Source organism: Bubalus kerabau, chromosome X (assembly GCF_029407905.1).
Source record: "Bubalus kerabau isolate K-KA32 ecotype Philippines breed swamp buffalo chromosome X, PCC_UOA_SB_1v2, whole genome shotgun sequence".
Classification (NCBI taxonomy): Eukaryota; Metazoa; Chordata; class Mammalia; order Artiodactyla; family Bovidae; genus Bubalus; species Bubalus kerabau.
Genome location: NC_073647.1, coordinates 115,431,218 through 115,457,781, shown reverse-complemented (window position 1 = coordinate 115,457,781; position 26,564 = coordinate 115,431,218). Strand labels below are relative to the sequence as shown.

The window sequence follows — 26,564 nt, the reverse complement described above, 5'->3', positions numbered from 1 at the left end:
ACAAATGAAATTATTTTTATGGTTAAGTAGTAATCCATTGTGTATAAGTACTGCATCTTCTTTATCCACTCATCTGTCCACGAGCATTTAGGTTGTTTCCCTCTCTTGGCTATTGTGAGTAGTGCTCCTGTGAACATAGAAGTGCACGTATCTTGTTGAATTACAGTTTTGTCCAGATACATATGCTCAGGAGTGGGATTGCAGGATCATATGGTAATTCTACTTTTAGTTTCCTGAGGGTGTCCATACTGTTTTTCATTGTGGGTGCAACAACTTGCATTCCCACCAGAAGTGGAGGATGGTTCCCATCTCTCCACCCCCTCTCCAGCATTTGTTATTTATAGACTTTTAATGATGGCCATTCTGACTGGCCCACTCCAGTACTCTTGCCTAGAAAATCCCATGGGCGGAGGAGCCTGGTGGGCTGCAGTCCATGGAGTCTCGAAGAGTTGGACACGACTGAGCAACTTCACTTTGACTTTTCACTTTCATGCATTGGAGAAGGACATGGCAACCCACTCCAGTATGCTTGCTTGGAGAGTCCCAGGGACAGGGGAGCCTGGTGGTCTGCCGTCTATGGGGTCGCACAGAGTCGGCCACGACTGAAGCAACTTAGCAGCAGCAGCATTCTGACTGGTGTGAGGTGATACCTAATTGTAGTTTTGATTTCATGGCCTACTCTGTATGACGCCATAGACGGATGTTGAGCATCTTTTCATATGTCCATTGGCCATCTATATGTTGCTGACAGATTTTTTACTTCAGGACAAGTTTGATTGAAAAGAAACCACAGGATCTGTCCAAGTTGATTGGATTCTGTGCCATCTGTTGACTCTTAAGCTATTTTGGTGTTCTAAAGATATATTGTAAATATATTGTACTGCAGGATAGAGTGTTAATAACTTAAAACATTGTGGATACTATATTTTATAATAATAACATGTATTAGACATAAATGCTTTTCTTAAAAGTCTCTTTTTTTCCCTTTCTTTTCAGAATGCTGCCTTTTTATATGGTCTTGGTTTGGTCTACTTCCATTACAATGCATTTCAGTGGTAAGTTGATGTAAAACTAGTAACTCCAGTTGTTTCTAGTATATAGCTTTTGTTTGCATTTTTCTGTTTGTGTGCATTTTTCTGTTTGTGTGTGTATGTGTAATAAATACAAAATAGTTTAATATCAATAAGCCTACACTTTTCAATAATCTCTTGGAATTATTACTTTGTTCCTTTAGAGATATTGACCCACCTTAGATAATTTAAAATGTATATGTTTCTAAAAGAATCTGATATAAAGAAGCCTTAGATTAGAAAGCTTTTGGAATTTCTGTTACTTATTATACCTGGTGGTCCCCAGGTTATTTGAATGGGGGAATGATTGTGCTCTCTGTTCTCAAGGTTTGTGGCTAAGTGATGTATGATGACCAGTATTTGCTTTTCAGACTTTTAGACATGTTGACTGCTCCTTCCCTTCCTCCTTCACCAAAACACACATGCACATGCACACACACACTAGTACTTTCCAATTTCTCATAGCTAGGGACTAGATTTTTAAACTCTCAAATCTCTCTTTTGTAAAGTAGTAATAATGGTACCACCTTCAGAGTCAGACATTAAATATGATAGAAATATGTAAGATTTTATAAACAGTAAAGTATATCGGATCCTGTTACTATGGCCTTTGCCCCCTTGTTGTTTTTCTGTTTACCAGACAAGACAGTAGCATTCTCTGGTGGAAAGAGCATAATTGACAGATTGGTATTCCGTTCTCAGCACTTTTAGTTTGATCTGTTTGCTCGTGTGTGTGTGTTTTAGGTACATTGCAGTTAATTGTCTTTTCTACTCTAATAGACTTTTGATGATCAAATGAGATAATGTACGTTTTGTAAACTGTAAAGCCCTATGTAGATTTTTTTTTTTTTTTGGAAATGTATTCAACTTTGTCAGAGTCCTTTCTAGTCTCCATAATTTTAAGCTTGAGTGAGTGCTTAGAGAGTCCAGAGGAACGTTTTTACCAAAGGTTATAACCCTGTCATATACCTGATGGGCACTGTGGATATTTATTACAGAGCTTTTAAATGTGCATTGGCAATGATGTGATATGATTGCTCTAAAGAGGAAACTTCAGATATGAATGACTTTTCCCAGATGCCTTTTCTTTCCTCTTTGGTTTTGGTCCTGTTGGTTTTTGATCATCAATGGAAACACTGCATTGTTAGAGAACATCTGTGTGGGTAGAGTATTATGCAAATCATTCATTTTCATGGTAAACTTTACAAAGCTATAATTGGTCTTTATAAAGAAGTTTTGTAATATTTTTCTTTTAAATTATACATTGTTGTAGAACAATGTAAAATTTAAGCCTCCTAACTCTGTATGCAGTATATCATGTATCATCAAGAGTAGATTAGGAGTGTTTTAAAATCTCTTAGGTTCTTAAAGATCCTATTTATAGAAAACTTTTAGAACCAGAAATGGCCTTAGAGATTAATTAGTTTTCTCCCTTAATTTTATAGATGAAGAAAACAAGAGATGTGTATGTGTGTGTGTAACTCAGTATTATGTAATTGGTTGCGGAAGCAAGCTTATGCTCAGATTTCCCACTCTAATTATTTTGTCTATTGTAGTCTGTCCGCAAGTTTGAAGATTGATAGGCCATTATTTTTAATCAGTATTTATTATTGTTCTTCTGGGCGCATTTGTACAATCTTTATGGCCAGCCAGAAATAATTTAGGTGAAACTCAAGACAAGGAATACTACACTTTTAGAAATGGACAGGTATACCTCACACGAGTTAGTTTTTACCTACCTATGATAACTTGTGAACTCTCTGTAGATCACAGATAAAAGCATAAAATCAATAGTGAGGTGAAACCATCATCAGTTCAAAATTGGATTGCATTAAAAAGTGTGTGACCATGTCAAGTTAGGGGGCTTGTAGTGTGGAAAACTGTATCTTTTGATTCTTTATCTACATATGATTTCTGTGTCCTTCAGTTGCCTTAATGAAACTATATAAGAATGATACAATCTCTGAATTACTAAGTGCCTTCTGTTTTGTTGATCCTGTCCTGGTTACCATTTTCTCATGTCTTAAGTTTCAGCTCTAGCTGCTCCCTAAAGTGATACATCTCACACCTTCTCTCTCTTTTGTAAAATATTTATTCATTTTGTCTGCTTGAGTCCTAGTTGTAGCACACAGGCTCTCTACTTGTGGCACATGCGCTCAGTAGTTGTGGTGTGAGGGCTTAGCTGCTCCAGGGGATGTGGTGAATTCTTAACCACGAGACCACCAAGGAAGTCATTCATACTCTCTCTTAATCCTTCATGGATTCATATTTTCTGTTTTCCTGATCAAATGTTCTTTCACAAACTGCCCCCAATTTTGCTTTCACTTACTTCATTATTACTTGAACAGCCACAAAATTAGAAAGCTTGGAGTAGGTGCTTGGTGAGAGTTTTAGAGTATAGCCTTAATGAATAGGAACTTCCTAGGTTAAGACTAAATTTGTGTGGGGATTTTTTTGTTTGTTGTATTTATAGGTAGCTATTAATTTCTGGGAGCAGCCCCCCCACACACACTTAAGTGCTTTGGGATTTGTTGAAAAAATATTTGCAGAGAAAGGTATGGCATGCCTTTTTTTGTATTGTTAGCTCAGAATGGTCTAGCTCTGGAACATGTATAATTTAAATAGAATTTAATATTTGGAAATGGTGTCTGTTGGTATTTAATTAAGATTAAGTATTTGAGAAGAAAGCATGCAACCAACATGTGTGTTGGAGTTGGTGATAGTGACCTAATAAATTATTAAGAGCAATTTTATCAACTATGGGTTTTATCTTGTTAATCTGTCTTGTTTCTTGCCCTATTATATTGCATTCCCCCCCCTCCCCCACCTTTTATTTTTGAATTGATGTTAGCCTCTTGAGTCAATTAAGTAACTTGGTCAGTTTTTCTACTTTGAGTTTGAGGAACCCAGTGTCAGAAACAGAGCAGCTGTTAAATTCTTAGTAGATTTATCATAATGATTTAATTTTACTATTATCATACACAGTAACTTGTGACCAGACTTAAAAATTATATATCCAGAAGAAAGGAAGACATAGAAGCCCAAAGTAAAATACATGCAGCAGAGAGCTAGAACCAGCATCTATAAAGCCATTCCTTTCCATGTTTATGCCCATGCCTTCACTTCATGAGGGTGGCAAATGGCTAAGGGTATCTTGAACTGAGCTTTTCCTTGCCTTTATAATAAGAAACTTATATCTTTGAGCGAAAAAAATTGAACCATGTACAGTAGTAAATTATTATAACTTATAGCCATATTTCTGAATATACCCCCTTGAAAATCCTACCATTCCTCTTTCTTTAGCTTGTAACCTTTTGTATCCCCACTGATCAATATCACAATGATCTTATGGTAGCAAATCTAACAGCTACATAATTCTTTGCCAGAGGCAGAGGATTTTGGAAATTACCTTCCCAAATCTGATTGATAAGGCCTGGTAAGGAAATGTAGTGATTATTATGTTGACATCAGCAAAGAGTAGGGTAATGAGATGGAGGTGAGTTCAAAAAGACAGATGTTAACCCGTTACAAGTGAATTTTCTCCAGGATTCATTTCCAGTTACAAGTGTACCAATTATTTGTACCAGTTACCAAGTGTTCTTAAGGGTATAGTAATCTTTGCTTGCCTTGTAAAGTCACTGCTTTGAGTGCAAACATAAACATAAACCTAATGTATTCGAGATAACCACCATTGACCTTGAGGCTTGTTTAACATGGAGTCAGGCGAAAACTTAATATTTAATATATGTTTTCTGAGCTATCATTATGCAAACTAATTATCTTAGACCAGAGTTTAAGTATATTTCTATTAAAATAAAGCAGTTGATGTTAACATATGTTGAATTTATTCTGTTTGCTTCTGTTTTGGAAAAAACTAGCAGATATATAGGTAGTTTTGGTAAAATTATGCTTACCAGTGACACATAGATTGCCAGAGAGAATTTGGAAGGGTTTGGACTGATTAAGCCTCAGGGAAATTATGAATAAAAATATAAACTTCACAATGGAGAGGAGAAAAAAATCCCACTGTCTGCAGTGATGAAATGAAGTTGGCTGAAGAGGGCAAAAGACCCAAGAGACATTAGCAAATGTCAATGTGAATAAACCAGTGTATGATACTTCTAACTTAGCCTCACATTTAAGATTCTCTCTGTTTCAACCTCAAATGATCTTTCCAACCTTATTGTTCCCCTAAATAGATTCTTTGTGTGAGTCACTACTGTATTAACATTTCACTGAAAATGTCTTGAGCATTTTTCACCCATGTAACTTGTTTTATGCCATTTACTTTGTTTGGTCTCCTTCTCTTTCCATCTCTACCTTTAAATGTCTTACCTGTCTCTGAGTTCTTCATTAAATCTTACTAATTGTCTCATTTAGATGGAACGTCTAAATTTCCTAAGTGTGTGTGTATGGAAGTATTTATTTGTTTTGTGTATGTGTTATTACTGATTTAGAGCTAAACTTGTGAAATTACTTCCCTTATCCTGTCAGATATGCCTGAGGGAAATCTCTGGACTCACCTTTATTAGCTCCAGAGAACTTAAAGTTTTATTTTGTCTCTTTAAATGTACTCAAACTGTGCCAGGATGTTTACTTAATATCATCATTTTTCTATAGTTTGGTAAAATTCTAAAGGAGGCTTTTTAAAAAATGACTTTCTAGAAACCTTATTAAAAATGAACATTGCTTTAAAATATAGTCAATGTGTGTGTTTTTTGTAGGTAGTACTATTAAGGTTTTAGTTTTTTATAATTTTCTTTTAAAAATTGTTAGCAGTGTCTAACATTAAATGTAAAATTTTAAACTGAAAATCTATAGGTATAATTATGGTGATTAAAAAACCATTTTTAGATTTTAAGGAAAAAATGCATGGATAGTTATGCATAGCAATATGCACTTTTATTTTGGTAGAGATTATGCTTTAATATTTGAAAATTGTAAGCCTTTCTAAGCATTATATCATTAACAGTATTTTATGGTTTTAAGTAGCCATTTCTCATGTTCTGAAATTGTTGATCAGAATACTGATGTCAGCAGAATTTGTGTGTGTTGGTGGTGTAGTCTAACTTGCACTGTAGAGACCATGCTCTGGTTGCATGTGGTTTGGTGAGATATGAGTGTATTAAAATGATGACCAAAATTAGTCTGAGTTGTACCTGTTTTCTCCACACAGCGCTCTCCCCATTCTAACACACAAACACATTCTTTTTTCTGTTTCTTCTCTCACCCCCAAGGGGTGGAAGCAACATATAGGAGAGGAAGATGGGAAAAGTTCAGAAAAGGAAATGAAAATGAACTTAGATCTATTTTGTTAGCTCAGGGGAACTCTGATCAGTAAAGAGACTATGGAGCGTCCCTTCCCACCCCCTCAACAAGAAATCCAGTTTGCTAGCTATGAAAGTGATGACACCAGTAAACAGATACTAGACATTTTCCTGTAATGTCTAGAGTATTTGAAAATAAAAGAGGAATGTAGACCTCAAGGAATAGACCACTTGGAAAAACTGGAACTAGTACACTGGTAAGTAGAGAATAAAATGATTTGATTATAGAGTGGCCCTAACTGCTGGTTAATACTAAGCAAAAAAAAAATGGTATTGAGTTTGGGTGGTGAGTCTTAAAGGTAATATTGCATTTAGAGTGAAGCAGAAGAATGAAAATAGTTCAGGTCAGGAGACTATGCTCAGGAGAAGCAGTGAAAGCAAGAGGGCCAATATTTACATGAAGGAGTTCCTGAGATGGGCCAGCTCACAGTTGAAGAGGAGCAGTGTTAGGGCATGACTGGGAATGGGGTGTTCACAGACCTTAAATGTGACATGGAGCATTTGACTTGAGTGTCATGGTTATTAGTAGGCCATCATAGGAGCCACATATTTGAGGAAGCATAGGCAAGCCAGAGCAGAGCAAGGGGAGTCTTTAAGGAGCCTGTTTCAGTTATCTACTAATGAGATATTGAAGACTGAGTCTGGAAGTATTGAAGTCGAGGGAAACTTGGAAACAACCTGGAGAACTTGACGAATAGATGTATATTGTTCAACCTTGTCATAGGCACTTGTAATAGTCCTTAAAGAGCAGTAAGGTGTAGCCCCAACTAGTGTATTGGAACATGTGTTTTTGCTGATAGGTTAATTAAAAAAAAAAAAAAATTCCCAGTATGTTAACCTATATAGAGAACTTATGTTTTCTTTGTAGTTGTGTAACATTTCAAACTAATAACTAAAGGCATGTATAAAATAAAACACATTTACCAAAGGTTGGGCAAAGGGTGGAAATAGAAACTGAGATGGAGTAGGAAATATTTTTCCTGAAGGGTTGCTATTGATGCTTTGTGTTTTCATTCTTCCCTTTCACATACATCCTTTCTTGGACTGTTTTTCTTCCTATCTTCTTTTTCTCCTTTGATCTTTCTGTTCTTTGCTGCCTTCCACTTCCATCCTCCTCCTTTCATGTATATGTCTCAGGCCTGCCTCGGTTTTTTGGGAGGTGGGGTGGGGTGTTTTTGGTTTTGTTTTTTTGAATTTTTACTGGACTATATAGTTTATAAGGTTGTGTCAGTTTCAGCTGTACAGTGTGTGTGTGTGTGTGTGTGTGTGTGTGTGTACGTACATACATATATCCATTCTTTCCTGTCTGGATTTTTATTAGGACTTTATGAAGTATTTATTATTATTATTATAAAATATGCTTAAAATTGCACACATTTAACTATACATCTTTACATGTCATTTATAAAAATAAACAGAACTGTCACTTGGGTTGAGAAATAAAAAATTACTATCGCCCTGAAGTGAAAGTGAAAGTCACTCAGTAGTGTCTGACTCTTTGTGACCTCCATGGAATTCTCCAGGCCAGAATACTGGAGTGGGTAGCCTTTCCCTTCTCCAGCGGATCTTCCCAACCCAGGATCAAACCCAGGTCTCTCCTGCATTGCAGGTGAATTCTTTACCAGCTGAGCCACAAGGGAAGCCCAAGAATACTGGAGTGGGTAGTCTATCCCTTCTCCAGCGGATCTTCCTGACCCAGAAGCTTCTACTGTTGCCCTAGAAGCTTCCAAAAGCCCCTGAATTCCTGTTCCCAGTCACATCTTACCTTTTAATTGGTATCATTTACTGCCACAGTTATTCTCCTAACCTTTTTATGCCTCTCCCCCAACATGTGAGTTGTGTTCCCCCAACATACACACACCCTCTCACAGGCACACACATACACACACATGCACTTGCTTGAGCACACAATCTATTCTATTAGAAAAAGGTGCCCCTAGACATGACCAAGAGAATACAGAGGCTGAAGCTGCACCTCTTCTTATGAGAAAGGTTTGAGAAAAGTACAGAGACCTTCTTAGCAGTATGCAGATGAGTATCTTGAAGTCTGATTGAGAGGAGTAGGAAGCCACCTTTGAATAAGAAAGGTAATTTTCTTTGAATTTTTACATGAATTCTTTCATACCATGTCTTTGACTCCCCTCTTCTGTCTATACACACTAAATAGCAAAATACATAAATAACCCAACCCATTTGAAATGCCTGTAACACAGAGACGCTGAACTCCTTTTCAGGAAGAAATTATTTAGCCAGATATAAAGGTATCTGATACCAGACCTATTGCCTCCACTCCTCACAATAAATATTACTGTTCAGGACCCTTAATATTGTAATAAATACACAGTTTTTCTGGAGGTGGAATAGATAGTATACAAGTCAAAATAAAGTTGCTTAAAGACATAGGGCATATTGTTTTGCTCTATTTTATGGTAGTATATTTTGAAGTTTTATGTAAAAGTTTGACTTTTATTTTGGAATTATCTAAGATTCCAGGTAGCCTCCTTTAAGATTAAATAAAAGCAATGAATAGTTGATTAAAAGCTTTGCAAAGCATTTATTAGCCTGTACTTGAAATAAGGCTTAAATCATGTAGAGAGATATAAAATGATGCCTAAAATACTGTATATCTGATACTATATATCTGATACTAAAATTCAAATTAGACATTTTTCTTTGTCAAAATTTTAATTTTATTTTTAAGTACATAGTAACATTCATGTGATCAAATTAAATGATATAAAAATGTATTCAGTGAAAAGTGTTCCTTCTTCATCCTTGTATTAAGTTCTACTGGTCATTAAGACTTTTTGTGATAAAATGTGAATTTGGGGTAAAAATACATCAAGTGACAGAATAGAGAGCCCAGAAACAGATCAAGATGTTTGATGTGGACATTTGATTTAGAACAATGTGGCTCTGTAGAGCTGTGGTAAGGATGGTCTTTTCTATGTATGATGTAGGGGCTCTCGAATATTTGTATAGAAAAAGATGAAAACGTTATATAAAAAATAAAGTACAGATGGATTGCAAACCTAAATATGAAAGAAATAAAAAGTTTTAAAAAAGAAGACTTCATTTTATGGAGTAGACTAGAAACAGGATTAATCTCCCTTAAAAACAAAACTATCCACCTGCTCTATTCTCTCTCCCTTAGGAAATTCCAGAAACAGTGAAATCAGTTATTAACATTGAGAATTTTATTAAGCCATAAAATATTATTTGAATAATTAAGAATTAATTCAACTCATCTTCCTTTTCTCTTTTTATATTATACACTTACATAAAAAACCCAAGAACCCCTTCTCAGTCTTTTTTTTTTTAAGCTATCCATTGACATCAGTTTTATAAAACTGGCATTTCCTTTAAAACAGAATTGCATAAAACAGATATTTACAGTGTTACCATGAAAAAATTCATGTAATTGTTAAAAAGTAAAGATATCTTTTGTCTATGTTCTTTCAGGGCAATTAAAGCATTTCAGGAGGTGCTTTATGTTGATCCCAGCTTTTGTCGAGCCAAGGAAATTCATTTACGGCTTGGGCTTATGTTCAAAGTGAACACAGACTATGAGTCTAGTTTAAAGGTAGGTTGTTGGGTTTTATCAAAGATACAGTGTTTCATTTTTTGTGCTTTTGAGGGGGGTTGTCAAATATTAGAACATTGAGAAATGTTGGAATTTGTATTGGTACTTCAAAAGAAAATTTGAAAATTTAGATGAAAGAACTTTTATCAGCTCTGAACTGGAAGATGCATATGTTTGGGTTTTGGAGTACCTTACGCTAAGACATAAGCAAGTAATTGTATCAGTAAACTTTTCTTTTTAAAGTTTGAATTGTGGTCCGTCATCAGGAAAGGGTGAAGGTTTCAACGTCGATTTGAACACCTGAATCACTCCACTGTTAGTGATGGGTCAGAACCAGCTGCTCAGTGATTCTGTATCTGTGACCCCATCTTTTGACCATTTACTTGTATGGGTCTCACTAGGTGTCGCTAGGCCAACAGAGCATGTCCCATATCTTAAATTATTTTTAAAAAAGTGTGTTCTTTGGTAGTCATTTCAACTGCTAGTTTGTGAGTATAAACATTGTTGGGCAAAATAGCACATCATTGCTTATCAAAATAGCACAACATTACATTTCTCAAGTTTTTCATTTGAGTTTCCTGTGCTATTTATGGCATAACTTTAGGTATTACGGGGCTTTTCATGAAAATAGTACTTCCCTGCTTGACAAAAGATTGATTTTTGAAAGGATTAGAAGTTCTAGGAAAAAATTTTTTGTGAGTTTATGGCTGTGATGGTTGCCATGTTCTAAATATCTCCATTGTATGCTATCTTCATTCTGAAGGGTCAGGAGGGAGATAAAAAAAGATAATGCTTTACAGTAGGTTGTAATTTGAATTCACTAATAAGGAACTACTGAAATTTTAAAAAAGTACTTAGGAATGCCTAATTGCTCTAGAATTGTAAAGTAGACACTTTCACAAATACTGTTTCTGTCTTCCATGAGTTTATACAGAAGAGTGCTGTTGGTATGAAAGAGAGGTATATACCCCAAAACACTAAAGTAAGTAGATTGTGAAAGTATTCAGATCACACATTTGTCAAAGGTGAGTACAGTTTGAGGAATAGGCCCTAGGGCAAATGTAAGTAATGTGGAGAAGTTGATCAGTTTTCCTCAAGCTTAAAGCAGCCTGTCTCAAACTGTATTTTGGCATGTGAGTGGACTTGAAATGGAAAACAAGTTCAGATATTCCACCTTGCATATTTTGACCTCCTGTTGGACAGTCGCAGTGTATACTAGCAAACCAGATTTTATGTTGGCTCCAGGTTGGTTTCCAGGTGTGATCAAAGTGAAATGATTTCTTTTTCATATTTCATAAAGAAAAGCATTATATGGTAACGGTATAGGTGCTTAGTGTAGTGCCGGCATATAGTAAGTACTCAGTAAATACCTGATTTATTGTGTTGTAGAGGACAAAGATCCTTACTTCTTGTTGATCATTTCAAGAACACTTTGCATCTCATTGGCCAGAATTAGACCACATGGCCATTTTCAGTGATTCCTCATCAAAGATTTGGTTATTCTGTTCTATTCTTTGGATCAGTTATGTCCTGTTTTTGAGCAGAGCTCAATTTCCTAAGCATGCTTTTCCTATCAAATAGAAGAGTGAGGGGTGGGTAAAAAGAGTGTTTTGATATGGGGGTAGTGCGTACAATCTGTCCATTACAGATCCAGTCTTTTCTGCCTCATTTTCTTTCCCTCTCAGGGATAGAGATACAACATATACAGTATGTTTTAGATGGTAAAATATTTAAATAAAATGCAGTTTATTTTCATAATAGATTCCTGCTTTTCACCCACACATGAAATGCATTCCAGGGCCTCCTGTTTTATTTCTATCTCTGGTAATAACTTTTCTCCCAAAATGTACTTCTGAAACAGATTCATTCTGTTTTGGTACCATGTAAATAGCTCTCAGAGCAAGCAAATTTAGTTTTAAAATTTGACCCTGCCACTAAACTAATTGTGTGACTTGGGCAATATGCCTAACTTTTCTGATCCTCTTTCTGTCTGTGTGTGTGTGTGCTTAGTTGCTCACTTGTGTCCAACTCTTGCAACCCCACAGACTATAGCCTGCCAGGTTCTCCTGTCCATGGGATTCTCCAGGCAAGAATACTGGAGTGGGTTGCCATTTCGTTCTCCAGGGGATCTTCCCGACCCAGGAATCAAACCCGGGTCTCCTGCATTGCAGGCAGATTCTTTACCGACTGAGGTACCAGGGAAGCCCCTTTCGGTCTGTAGAACTGGAATAACTACCTACTCCACAAGATTGTTACAAAGATTAAACAATATATATATCAAAGTCTCTGTTAAATAAGTTTTTTCAGCCCTTCTTTTTTAGTTCTCAGTTTTACCATATCTAAAACTCTGATTTGGGGCCAGTATTAGATATTGTTTGTATGAAATCCATTTTCTTGTCCTAAATTTTAATACTTGTATTTTTGACATACTGCCCACCCTCAGAAATATGAAGTTAATACCCAACTTACTTTTCAACTAGTGGTGTTATTTTTCCATTAAATTGGTCAGTAAAGATTTCACATGTTTAGTTGAGTGATGGAGGTACCTATTCTTAGTTTATTAACTAGTTTAGTATTATCTGAACCAGAGTCCATTTCAGGGTGACATTTCTACGTGATACTGTATGGCTTTTCTGCTTCATATAATACACCCTCAGGTGGGAGTAGTTGCCTATTTACTTCCATATAATTAATTCAGAATTTTATTTCATTACTTTTTAATGATATTAATAATAATTGCTTACATTTGTTATGTATTTGAGGCAGTGTGCTATTGCTGCTTCAGAAAAGCATGCCAGTTTAGACAAGTAGTTTTATATGATGCTTCTAATTTTTACACCTTGGCAGAGTATTAAAATTATTTCCTTCATATGGAGCTAATAAATGCAAAATAGGATGTAATATCACCCATATTCTTTGGTCAGTTAATGCATCTATTTTAATTTAACGAAGATCATATAAAAATTCTCCCTGATATTTAGATATTTAAGTTCCCCTGAAATAATGGCAGCATTCAATTTTTTTTTAAAGGTAGATAAAGAAGGTGGCTTTTTTTTTTATGGGAACTTGTGGATAGTTGTCTGGAATACCAGTGTAAGTCCCCTTATAATTTGATATTTGAAGATGATAAGTGCAGATTGAAGGGAATAATATGAAGGGATTAAGAAGATGAGAATTGGAAGAGGAGATTCAAAGGAAATGGGTTGAACTCAAATGAGACTTGTGTGTTAGCTTGGCATTACACCAGGTGCTTCGTGTTTCTTGAATGGATAGCTTAATAAAATGAAAGAGGCAATAAAATGACAAAATGCCTCTCATGAGATTGGCTGGAAACATTGGGGAGAAAAGATGAGGCTGATTGTATTTGTCATCTTCTACAGAAACTGACAGTGCAGTTTTCTCTAGATGCCCCCTCTTCGCCAGTTCATTCTGCTGTCTCCCTCTATTATCATACCTCACGTGAAACTTCTGAGTGAAATAGCATTTTACGTTTTTTTAAAAAAACACTCTTCTCCAGAAACTGCTTCATTTCCAGGTATCTGATTTGATATCATACTTCAGACTCAGGAATTTTATTGTTTTTTTTCCTTATTCCAAGAAATTAAGGCAGAAAGAATGAGTAAAGGTATGATGATGTGTATTTCCTTTTAGAAACCACTTTTGGAATCTGTGAAATACCTCCTGTCTTTTACTATTCTACTCATATAAATCATTTCCTTCATTTAATTGAGATACTATGAACTATGTATTATAAAAATATTTGCTCAGAATTTCAATACCAGCTATTAAATTAATTTTAATCAGGCCTTAAGTTTCTAAGATATATCTGTAGTATTTTTTGTTGAAGCTTTAACTGTATATTTTTATTCATTCAGTTGTCTAAAGATAATAAAAGTTGCTGTTATTTCTCTGGCCCACTCCTGGCCTGCTTCCTTCAGTTGCTCAATAACTTAACTCTTCTAATTGGTGCTTTGAAAATTTTAGGCTTTTAAAATTTTTAAACTTTTTTTATTGAGATAGAATTGACATACAACTTTGAGTAAGTTTAATTTGTACAATGTGTGCTTCAGCAATATGTGAACCGTGAACTTCCTGATGTTCAGGCTGGTTTTAGAAAAGGCAGAGGAACCAGAGATCAAATTGCCAACATCCACTGGATCATGGAAAAAGCAAGAGAGTTCCAGAAAAACATCTATTTCTGCTTTATTGACTATGCCAACGCCTTTGACTGTGTGAATCACAATAAACTATGGGAAATTCTGAAAGAGATGTGAATACCAGACCACCTGATCTGCCTCTTGAGAAATTTGTATGCAGGTCAGGAAGCAACAGTTAGAACTGGACATGGAACAACAGACTGGTTCCAAATAGGAAAAGGAGTACGTCAAGGCTGTATATTGTCACCCTGTTTATTTAACTTATATGCAGAGTACATCATGAGAAACGCTGGACTGGAAGAAACACAAACTGGAATCAAGGTTGCCGGGAGAAATATCAAAAACCTCAGATATGCAGATGACACCACCCTTATGGCAGAAAGTGAAGAGGAACTAAAAAGCCTCTTGATGAAGGTGAAGGTCGAGAGTGAAAAAGTTGGCTTAAAGCTCAACATTCAGAAAATGAAGATCATGGCATCCAGTCCCATCACTTCATGGGAAATAGATGGGGAAACAGTGTCAGACTTTATTTTTCTGGGCTGCAAAATCACTGCAGATGGTGACTGCAGCCATGAAATTAAAAGATGCTTACTCCTTGGAAGGAAAGTTATGACCAACCTAGATAACATATTCAAAAGCAGAGACATTACTTTGCCAACAAAGGTTCGTCTAGTCAAGGCTATGGTTTTTCCTGTGGTCATGTATGGATGTGAGAGTTGGACTGTGAAGAAGGCTGAGCACCGAAGAATTGATGCTTTTGAACTGTGGTGTTGGAGAAGACTCTTGAGAGTCCCTTGGACTGCAAGGAGATCCAACCAGTCCATTCTGAATGAGAACGGCCCTGGGATTTCTTTGGAAGGAATGATGCTGAAGCTGAAACTCCAGTACTTTGGCCACCTCATGCGAAGAGTTGACTCATTGGAAAAGACTCTGATGCTGGGAGGGATTGCAGGCAGGAGGAGAAGGGGACGACAGAGGATGAGATGGCTGGATGGCATCACTGACTCGATGGACGTGAGTCTGAGTGAACTCCGGGAATTGGTGATGGACAGGGAGGCCTGGCGTGCTGTGGTTCATGGGGTCGCAAAGAGTCAGACACGACTGAGCGACTGATCTGATCTGATATCATCACCATACCATATATCATCGCCACCGATTTGATACATTATCATCATCACCATAGCATTTCCTAATAACATCTCTGTCATGCCAGATAATTATCATTTTTTTGTATGTGAGAACAGTTAAGATCTAGTCTCTTAGCAGCTTCAAAGTTTATAGTACAGTATCATTGATACAGTAATCTCTATACTGTAATCTAGTTATCTGCTAGTTTCACATTTGTACCTTTCAACCACCCCAGTTCCCACTTTGGCAGTGGAATTTGGTTTCTCCTGAGTATAATGTCACTGTCTGGGCAGAGAATGGTCACTGCTCTTTGTCTTCTGTCCATTTTTCCTCATTTGTGGACAGAAATCTTTTCCTTGCTCTTTCATTTTTCTACTGTTCATCAACTTTACTTTTTAATCTTTTCTCTGTATTATCTGGGGCTGTCCAGCTGGCGCTAGTGATAAAAAACCCGCTTGCCAGTGCAGGAGACATAAGAGACAACGGGTTCTATCCCTGGGTCAGGAAGACCCCCTGGAGAAGGAAATGGCAACCCACTCCAGTATTCTTGCCTAGAGAATCCCATGGATAGAGGAGCCTGGTGGGCTACAGTCCATGGGGTTGCAAAGAGTCAGACACAACTGAAAGTGACTTAGCAGTTTAGCACTTTTTATGTATTATCTGGTATGAGGTAATCTGCTCATTGGTTTATCTGTCTACTAATGCTTTCTCCACTTCAATCTGCCTGCCCAGTTTTATTTTTCCTTTTGGTATTTATTTCTGCCCTGAGTTCTATCACATACCTGTAAGTGCAAAGTAGTATAAATAGTAGAAGAACTTCAGTTCCTCAAATACATTTTTGAAAAGGACATGACTGCTCATAGATGTTCGGTAACCATCCTTTCTTGATACTGAGCAGTTGGGATAAGCCCAGGTTTCCTGTGTCAGGTTTCTCTCCTCAAATATATTTTAACTACAAGAAGTCATTTCTAATCAAAAAACACTTTTTGGTGTTTATGGATGACTACTTAAATTTGTGGTTATAAATATTCGGTCTTCAAATGCAGCTTTATGAAACATTCAGTGTATTCAGTGTCACAATTTTTTAAGCTTATGTTTCTAAACAACATTTTACAATGCAAATTGTAATGTTATCCTTTATAAATATATATATATTATGTTAACTTTGTTATTTGTGTGCGTGTTAGTCTTATTTTGATTTGAACACAGATTGTATACTAGATTTAAAGAACTTGAAAATTCAGTCAATACATATTCTGATTGTTTCTGTACATAGATTTGACATACGCTAGAACCAGTGTTTTAAAGTTTCTAATCAGTTGCATACCTGTACTTTTATAAAATGTGATAAAAAGAAGAAATTTGAGAACTATGTTGGACACAGTTACAGGAAGAAAGGTGAGCAAGATCTGTAGAATAAATTGGTTCTCAGGATGGATGCATGGATGGATGAATAAAAGGTAACACATCCTAGAGATCTTAAGGAGTCTTAATAAAGGAGTTAACTTATTGACAAATAAGTGTGGGTAGAGAGTCCCCATTTATTGACTTGGCTTACTTTTCTGTTAATAAAGCAGGGGATAAAGAAAGCAACAGGTTTGGGGATTGGGAAATGAAAAGCCTCCAAATGGAAATGGGTCATTTGGGAGTATATTGAGTTGGAAGTACCTGAGGGATATCAGATGTTGGTATAGACGGAAGTCTGGAGCCAAAAAGAAGGGCTGGAAATTAGATTTTGAACATCTTCAGTATAGAATGTCTTTTGCCTTACTATTTCTGTGTGTGTGTGTGTGAAAGACAGTTTTGGAAGAGACCATATTGGTAAACTTGAAAGAAGGAGCCTCTTTTTTGAGTGAAGATTGCTAGGATTCATTAGCTATTAGCCATTGGTGCAGTAGAGTTCCTCCTTGAAACTGTTGTAATAATCTTGAATTACAAAGAGAATGCAAGAACTGAGTTTGGGAACTTTGAGGGAATCTCAGTCAGATCAACTTGGCCAGGCATCATGGCTCACAAATGCTACCGAAACTTACCAGTTTTAGTTTGGTATCTTATTTTCAGAGACCAAATTCCTAAAGTAATTACCATCGCATTCTAAGGCATTTTCCCTAGTTTTAGAAATGAAATTTGTTGGTTTTTTAATTCATACTTTCAGAATTCTGGCAATCTGTAAAAAAAAATAATTCGCCTTTGACCTGCAAGAGTACCTGACACACCTTCCATTCTCCCACTTAAATGGCTCATAAATCCTTGTTTCATAAACGCTGTGTAAACAGACATTGTTTCCTCAGCTTGAAGGATCTCTTTTCTTCCCTCATCTATATCTTTTAGACTCTGCTATGGAATTGTCTTTTAAACTTTTATTAGAACATTAATTTCAGTGAGCCTTTTATTCAGTTGCGTAGATGCTGACTCAGTGCTAAAGAATCTAACAATGCAGGAGATGCAGGTTTGATCCCTGTGTTGGGAAGATCCCCTGGAGGAGGAAATGGCAACCCACCCCAACGTTCTTAACAGGTATAATCCCATGGACAGAGGAGCCTAGCGGCCTACAGTTGATGAGGTCCCAAAGAATTGGATGTAGCTGAGAACATACACACGCATAGTCATAACAGAGTGCTTGGTGTAGAGTAAAAACGGGTTGCAAACATTTTACTGCTAAGAAGCAGCATTTGCTTTAAATTAGACAGCAGTATTGACTACCTGTACCTTGTCTATATAGACTGAAGTAAGGCTTTTGGGGGTAAGCACACAATTTGCAAGTTTTAAATATTGGCATTTAACCCTGACTGTGCATTGGAATAAGTTGTAGAGGGTTTTATCTGGTTCATAGGGTATTGTTCTCAACCCATTGAATCAGAACATCTGAGATTGAATCTGGAATCCACACGTTGCTCCAAATTAATAATTTATACATACAACCATAACTTGTCAATAATGAAAAGTTATCTCACTGCCTGTCTTCAGGTTTGGGAACATAGTTGAAGGGTTCTACAACTGAAAAGATGGTAAGATAATCACAGATTATACAACTAGAAGTAAAACATTTTAAAAGGGAAATAAAGTCTTGAAATTGGTGTTTTATGTGTTAGTTACATCAGCTTTCATTTCTATCTGAAGGGGAAAATCTAGTTCCTTAGTCTATAGAAAGCAAAGTACTGAAAAGTTACTTTGAAATATTGAACAAGTCGAAAGCTTTTAAAGAAAAAGTTACTTTGGTGAGAACGATGTCAACAGAAATTGTAATGAATTGAACCTTGTATTAAATTGGACCAGAAAGACTCTATTAAAAGGAACATTAGGAAAAAATGTTGTAGGTAAATCTTCTTGCTTTGAAATTAGTTTTCTGTAGAATGCTTTCTGCCTTGAGGTTTGCGATAGTCTTTGAACTGCAGAAGCCTTTATTGGCTGGCAACTATTTCACACAGCAGCAGTCAGTTTCAGTACTGCAGTATTTCAGTATGAGGTATATTTCTTAGCTCTTCCTGTTGGTTGCAAGGATGGGTGCTAGGTATTTTACCATGGTATCTTCAGGTTTGGGGCTGATTATCATAGTTGATAGTTATTTGCTGACTTATGTGTTAAAAATACATCTATTTTGCATCCAATTTAGACACTAGAAATGAAACCATGAAGTCATACCATCCCCACCCTAGTCTCTCATCTCCCTTTAGTTTACTCAAAGGTGTATCAGTGATTTTTGTTATGTGGGGTGGTTTTATGTGGCTGTTCTTAGTTTGTTAAACTCAATTATTCTGTAAGTTTTTTCATTCTCACGCCTGTTTTTGAATATGTACACTCTTGCAGAGTTAATTCTTGTGTATCATTGTGGTTTGGAAATGTTTGACATTTCATGATGTTTTGGGATTGAAATGGTGCATCAGTGACTTCATTGCTGATTTTAAGATCCATTAATAATTATGTAGTCCAGAACTTCTGCCCGATTTCATTACAGGACCTTCAATATTGATAGATGAAATGTAGATTGGGTGATTTGAATTATGCATCTCTCTGCTCTTTGTGAGATTTAAGTAGAATAGTGAAAATAAAATATTGCCATCTTAAATGGTGTTTTCTTGGCCGGACAGTTTGCATCCTTTAACTCAGGAAAGTTATGTCTTTGTTGTTTTGTTGCTGGCTGACTTCTTTTGCAACCCCATGGACTGTAGCCCGCCAGGCTCCTCTGTCTATGGGATTTTCCAGGCAAGAATATTGGAGTGGGTTGCCATTTCCTTCTTTCCCAATCTGGGGATCGAACCTGCATCTCCTGCATTGGCAGGCGGATTCTTTACCACTGAGCCACTAGAGAAACCCCTGTCTTATCTAAGTATTAATGTTGGCAGGATAGATTAGACTTTGAAATGCAGTACAATCTGAATGTGTGGCTGCTGTGCCTCTTCTTATCTAGAGGAAAACAACTGGCTATAAAATAATGCTTTGCTTTCGTAGTACTCACTTTTTAAAATAGTCTGTTTTCTATTGCTATGGTAGCACACTAAAAGGATGTTTGAGGACATACAATCTGCTTTGTAGGCCAGGGGAGAATAAAAGCAGTTCTCAAAGTATTCAGATGTTGGATTTTTTTTTCCCATTCTGTAAATTATGGCAAATATTTTTTCACTTTTGATTGTCATTGTGTCCCTAGTATCTTCATTGTCCTAAGGACATTATAGGGTTTTGAAGTAGTTGTTGAATGGATTAAATATTTAATATTTAAGGGTCATAGTCATTTCGTTAGTAGCTTGCTCATTCAGAATATTACAACCTCTAAATATTGAGTACTGCAAATGTAGGCTACAGTAATTATGCATGCATATAACAGACATTTGTGAATAACTACTAGTTCATACAAAATTATGCCTTCTAATCTTTGTTTCATTGTAGTACTGGGTAACTGACATTAGTTTATTTTTGTTAACTGAGGGTTCTGGTTGACCAAGTGCAGTTTTGTTGATTCTGTGTTGAAATACAGTACTAAAAGCTTGCTGATGACTCTCTCCCTTGATATAGAAAGTTTTAAGTTTCTTTCGGGCTTACATCTAGAAGTTGTCATTATATGTATCAGTTTTCAGTTTTTCCAGCAGTTGAAAAAAGACAATTCTTTAGGCATTTGGCTTGTGTATAGAAATGGTGATTTTTAGACAATTGTTTTGTACTTTTGGCTTTTGATTACTTTTAATGGTAAAAATTTGTGGAGGCTTGGAAATTTTGAATATGTATCTTTTAGAAGAATTCAGAGACTTAACCTTTTTTATTTGTTATTATTTGTTTATTTGTTTCTGACTGTACTGTTGCACGGGTTTTTCTCTAGTTGCCGTGAGCTGGGGCTACCCTCTCATTGCAAGAGAAGAGGGCTTCTCGTTGCAGAGCACAGGCTGTAGGGCTCACAGGTTTCAGTAGTTGCTGCTCATGGACCCTCACTAGTTCTCTAGGGGATCTTCCTGACTCAGGGATCAGACCTGTTTCCTGCATTGCAGGTGGATTCTTTACCTGCTGAGCTATCAAGGAAGCCCCACCTTAAAAAAATTTTTTTTAAATATTCCATACTAACTATAGTACTGGTTTGCCTTTTCCTAATTATATAGCCAGTTCAGTGTTGATAAACTTGATGCCAGATCGCACCCTGTTGGTTTTTTTGACTATATTGCACAGCATTTGGGATCTGAGTTTTCAGACCACAGATCAAACCTGAGCCCCGCTACACTGGAAGCATAGTCTTAACCACTGGAGCAACAGAGAAGTCCCCGGCACGCAATGTTCTTGATGATTTGTATTCTTAAAGATTAGCATTACGCCTTGAGTTTGACGTGTATTTTGTTTTTGCTTCTTTCTTTTTTTGTCAAGGGGATAGGCTTATGCAATATTATTACAAGTGGATGCTGTAAATTATTAGTGGTTTAATACTGCCTACACATATAATAGGGTATATATCCTAAAAGGGTAATTGCATTTGTTTTCTATCGGTTGCAAGGATGTGTGCTAGATATTTTCTAATGCGGCTTCAGGTTTAGGGGTTGGTGATCATTATTGATAGTTGATATCTTAATATCTTAGTAGGTACATCTGTTTTGCATCTGGTTTAGATAACTAGAAATGAAACTATGAGGTCATGCCATCCCCACCCTAGTCCTTCATCTCCCTTTAGGTTTAGAAAACCAGTGGTTTTCTTTATGTGGGATGGTTTTGTATGGCTATTTGGTACATTCTTTGTGATACTTCAAATACTTTTAACAGACTCTAATTACAATAATTATTGAAAAATCAGTAGGGGCAAATAGTTTTACCCTTTATGATAATTCTCATGGTCATTTAAAAAAATGTATATATCATTTTGAGATAAGCAGTGGTATTTAATCCGTTAACACCATTGAACTTTTACTTTCAGTTTTTAAAATAATTATGTGTTCTATTTGAAGTGTTCAGTAACTAACACTTCCTATGTACTAGAAGACTTAAAAACCTGATTCTTTTTTCCATATAAATAGATTTACATAGGATGACTTGATATCAAGTTAATTCTTACGCCAAATCTCTTTCTCAACTGTTCAAAGAAAATAATGCAGCAGTCTGTTTGTTCTCAGCAATAAATGTTCAAAGTAATGCTAGTTGGTTGTATAATATGTTATATTTGCATAGCATAGTTTCATAATTATATTAAACCTTATATACCTGAAAAGTATCTTGTATGACTGATTTTTAGTGCATTAATTTTCTCTCTTCTTGCAGCATTTTCAGTTAGCTTTGGTTGACTGTAATCCCTGCACTTTGTCCAATGCTGAAAGTAAGTATTATTAAGTACCATTGTTTTCTGCACGTATTCAGATCACTTCATGGCAGATAATAGTCATGAATCCTGTGTAATTTTTCCCCTGGAATTGTTGAATCTAACTATATTTGTTGCCATAACTATTTGTACAAATGGAACATGTGAGACCAGTTATTTATTGTGAACAGTGTGTGTCTAAAATAGATATACTAGTGAACTGGGTTTGTTGAATTAAAATTATCTGTCCTAGTGAACAGGATTGATTATTTGTATATTAATTACATTGTAGATGACTTGGGAAGGTTAAAAACAGGATTGTCAGTCCTTTCAGAAGTCTGAGTGTACAAAGATTCATGTGTTAGTTCACTGATTCATACTTAGTGAATTAAAAATATTGGTAGTGACGAGGATATACTTTGACTTTCTATTATAGTTTTAAATATCATACATAAAGATTGTGGTGAGATTTTTCAATTAATTAGAGTGTATAAAAATTGAATCATTCTTCATGAAAATTTCAGATAAATCAAAAGATTCTAGATTTTACAAAGTCAGTAGTTTGCTATAAGCGACTTCATTTTTTTAAGCATATAGAAAGGAGTTTAGTGAAGAGTTAGTAGTCACAGTGGTAAAAATGCCTCCAAATGATTGACTCAGTGAAAAAACTGTAGAAATTTGAATATAACTTGCATATAAGATGAAATAAGATATAGTGTTGATTAAATCATTATCTAGACCAGACTAATTGTCTTATAATTCTACTAAATGCAATTTTCTGAGAAAACTTAAAAGAATTCTGTTTTCTTTAAATGAAACTTAGGATTTAGTACTGATTAGTGTATTTCCAGAACAAATGGTGGAAAGGTAACAAATGCAGCACTGTTTTCATTTCTAAGATGAGGTTAAATGAGAAAAAGGATTTAACTCATTGATATATTAATTTATGAAGTGTTCTTTTTTTTTTAACTTATTTTTGTATCCTTAATTTTACATCCAAGTTATATAAACCATCTAAAATATAAACCCCTAAAATCCTTTTAAAATTATTTTATAGGAATAGGAAAAAAAATCTGATTTTCATTTAATTGATTGTATCTAGTGCCTAGAAACTAACTTTCATTCGTACTTGTCAATTTGAATAAAAACTTTTGAGGGATGTTTCATAACTTTCAAACTAAATATTTTTGTAAATCCTTATTTTATTCTACTCAAGCTGAAATCTTGTGGATCGTTGCGCCTGAGAGGGAAACACCTCTGTAAAATGAGTACCAGAGGGCAGATACTTTCTTGTGGAATTTGAAGAGGACAGTTCTAACAATCATGAATACATTTTTGAGCTTACCACAGCTCTCTTTCTCTTGATTGCTGAGAAAGGAAATAAGGAGGAGTGACCAGTGTCCTGCTTTACACAGGACTGAGGAATTTCCCCAGACTCAGAACTATGAGTGCTGAAAGGTTTGTCACTCTAATGGAAGGCATGTGCTTTATTTAGAGACATTACACCATTATAGTTCAGTTGATGTGGGTAGTTTATTTTTAACTATATAACTTCATAACTACTTGATAACCATGATCATAAAGGCTGGTGTCTCACAGAGCACTCTCAAATATAGACTACTCACTTTGGGTACACATTATTACTATATAAGTACCAGACTCTTTATCATCTTTGTAAAAACTTCTCTGGATTTTTTAATATCATTACCTATTTAGGTAAGCCACAGACTTGACTATTTTTTGAAATCCATGTTACTACTACTCCATACTACAAAGGTCAGAAGATTTTAAAAGTGAAGAGAGCTTTTAAAGTCTATAAGAGATTTCTGTTTTATTGCACAGTTCATTTATGCATTAGAAAAACTCATATACTTGCCACTTCTAGAGCCTTTAAGAGGGGTTAATTGGACTTTGTGTTTTGAAAAGTAGAATCATGGTGATGAGAGACTTATACGATTGCCCCTTGGGATAAAATTGTTTCTTCTAGATTTAATTCTAAAAATAATGTCTTAATTTCTGAATAAAGTTTAATTTCAGAACCTTTTATGGCAATATTTGTTAAATTTCTACCTCTAATTGAGACTTGCCAAGTGGAGCTTTTTCTTATCTTTATGGTTATCTTCCACTTTGAAGAGGACTTTTAAGAATTTAAATATAAATTGATTTTCACACCACAAAAGATGATACTGGATTTAGTAACTTCTAGTATAGGAAAGCCCTTATTGAGCCTGGAGGAACTTTGGGATGGAAATAGAATGCTACCTTACTGCTACTAATCTTTTTTTCCATATCACCTTTCTTAGAGGAGTAAGAAGACAGGGGCAGGGAGGCGGGGGGATGAAAATATATTTTCCATCTCTTCCTCATTCTCTAATGATGTAGTCAGGTGAGATTTGGACTAGACCTCTCAAAGAGAGCTGTGTTGAAAAGGGGGACTAGGAAATAAGAAAACCACTTAACAGATACAGGTAAAGGGAGAGGATATTTATATTTGTAGAACTTTTTTTATTATTATGATGTACTTTTCACAAAAAGTTGATTTTCATCTTTTAAAAATGATATTTTTATTTTGTCTCATCTCTGCTTATAATATTGAATGATTATGTATGAAGAGGGCAGTACTTTTGATCCAAAAATGTTTGATTTTAGAAGTCATTATATATTTTGTTTTGGATTTTATGCATATTTACTTATTCTCAGGTGCTGCTCTAGGGAACAGGTGTCAAAATCCTTTGTTAATCCCAGAACTAAATAAAAAGGTACCTTTCCGGGCCTTGCCCCAGGCTCACTGAATACAATCTCAGGGATCTCTGTATTTAACTAGCATCTCAGGTGAATCTTACAGTTGTGGGAGTTAGTGTGAGAGTTAAGTTTATGATACCAATGAGAGCTTGATGATAGATATTAGATCTTATTTTTAAAGATCCAGATACATATTATGCATATAATTTTGAAAGGCTCCCAGACTCCTTGAAATCTAACTATGAAATCCAGGTAAATCGAACATTTTAAAAAAACGATTTGTCATTGGAGGATGAAAATCATTATTTAAGTAAGCCAGAATCCAGTTTTGATTCCTGATTCATTGTTGCTTTCATTGAACATTCATATTCTGGTGGTGCAATATCAGAAAGAGCTGAAAATAAAAGCATTATGTATATTTTTTATTTTCAAGAGGTACTTGTTAATGTTGATGTTCTTTATTATTCTTGCTTTCCAAGTGGTTTGACCTTTTAAAAAATTTTTTTGAAGAACTGACAGAAATGCAACTTATTGTCTATGACATCTTTGTAAACATTAGTATGAAATATGTAATAAAATATATAACTAAAAAGAGTATTTTTCATTGTTGTTTTAATCAAATACTGACTTTCTTGTTTGAGTTTTAACTCAGTTTTTAAATACCATGTTGTGAAATGTATAGATTATAAAAGTTATATTTTATATCTGTATAATGTTGCCATTTGAACTTATACTCACTTGCTACAGATTTTAATGTTAATTTTAATAATTACATTGACTAAATTTAGTAATAACCAATAATGAATACGTTTCTTATCATGTTCTTGTATGCTTGTATATTTTATTAACAATAAGTTATATTCTGAAATTACTTAAATCTATGCAGCAGAGATAGTGTTTATATTTTACATTTTATATTCTTACTTATATTTATCCAAACACTACTGTAATACAGTTGTTGACTTATTTTCTCATCTTTGCAGTTCAATTTCACATTGCCCACTTATATGAAACCCAGGTAAGTGTTTTAACTTAGCTTACTTTAAAACACTCATACCATTTTAAGTGGAATCAGATACACAGATAATTTAATGAAGTTCTGGGCACTACTTCTTACATAATACTCATTAAATGTGGTCAAGATTTTGCATTCATGTTACAGTTATTACACAGAGTTCTTGTTGTGTACAAAGAACTCATTAAACTCAAACTATCTGCAGCCTTAAATGGCTGTATTTGAGAAGCTTTCTCATATTCTTGATGTGAAATACCTAGGTTTCTTTTCAGAATGTTATAGATGGTTGTTATAATGCATTGTTCTTAGTTTCACTTTTTATTAAGATTGAAATATCCCTTCCGTATATCACCATTTGAAAAGCCTATTAGTAACCTCTTGATGTCATTACCAGTACTTTTATGGCTGCTATATTTAATTTTTTTTTTTTTTTTGCTGTGCTGCAAGGCATGTCAGATCTTAGTTCCCTGACCAGGGATGGAACCTGTGCCCCCCGCAGTGGAAGTGCAGAGTCTTAATCACTGGACCACCAGGGAAGCCCTGGCTGCTATATTAAAAAAGCTATTTTAGAACATATTTTTATATATGCAGAATTTGCTTAGTTACATGATATAGGGTATAACACATAAACATTTAGTCTAGGTAAGCAGTTTTGGTATGGGCTTCCCTAGTAGCTCAGCTGGTAAAGAATCCACCTGCAATGCAGGAGAGCCCGGTTCAATTCCTGGGTGGGAAGATCCCCCGGAGAAGGAATAGGCTACCAACTCTAGTATTCTTGG

General features: G+C 35.4%; 1 protein-coding gene across 8 annotated transcripts in view; it reads left to right on the top strand.

Annotated features, from left to right (window-relative positions):
- Positions 1 to 26,564, top strand: part of KDM6A (lysine demethylase 6A) — a 185,792-nt gene that overhangs the window by 83,513 nt on the left and 75,715 nt on the right. For all 8 annotated transcript variants that reach the window (XM_055563118.1, XM_055563117.1, XM_055563124.1 and 5 more), the window contains 4 exons: positions 997 to 1,055; positions 9,860 to 9,980; positions 21,992 to 22,046; positions 25,754 to 25,788. In XM_055563118.1, the coding sequence (XP_055419093.1) occupies positions 997 to 1,055; positions 9,860 to 9,980; positions 21,992 to 22,046; positions 25,754 to 25,788 (270 nt within the window). The remainder of the gene's footprint in view (positions 1 to 996; positions 1,056 to 9,859; positions 9,981 to 21,991; positions 22,047 to 25,753; positions 25,789 to 26,564) is intronic.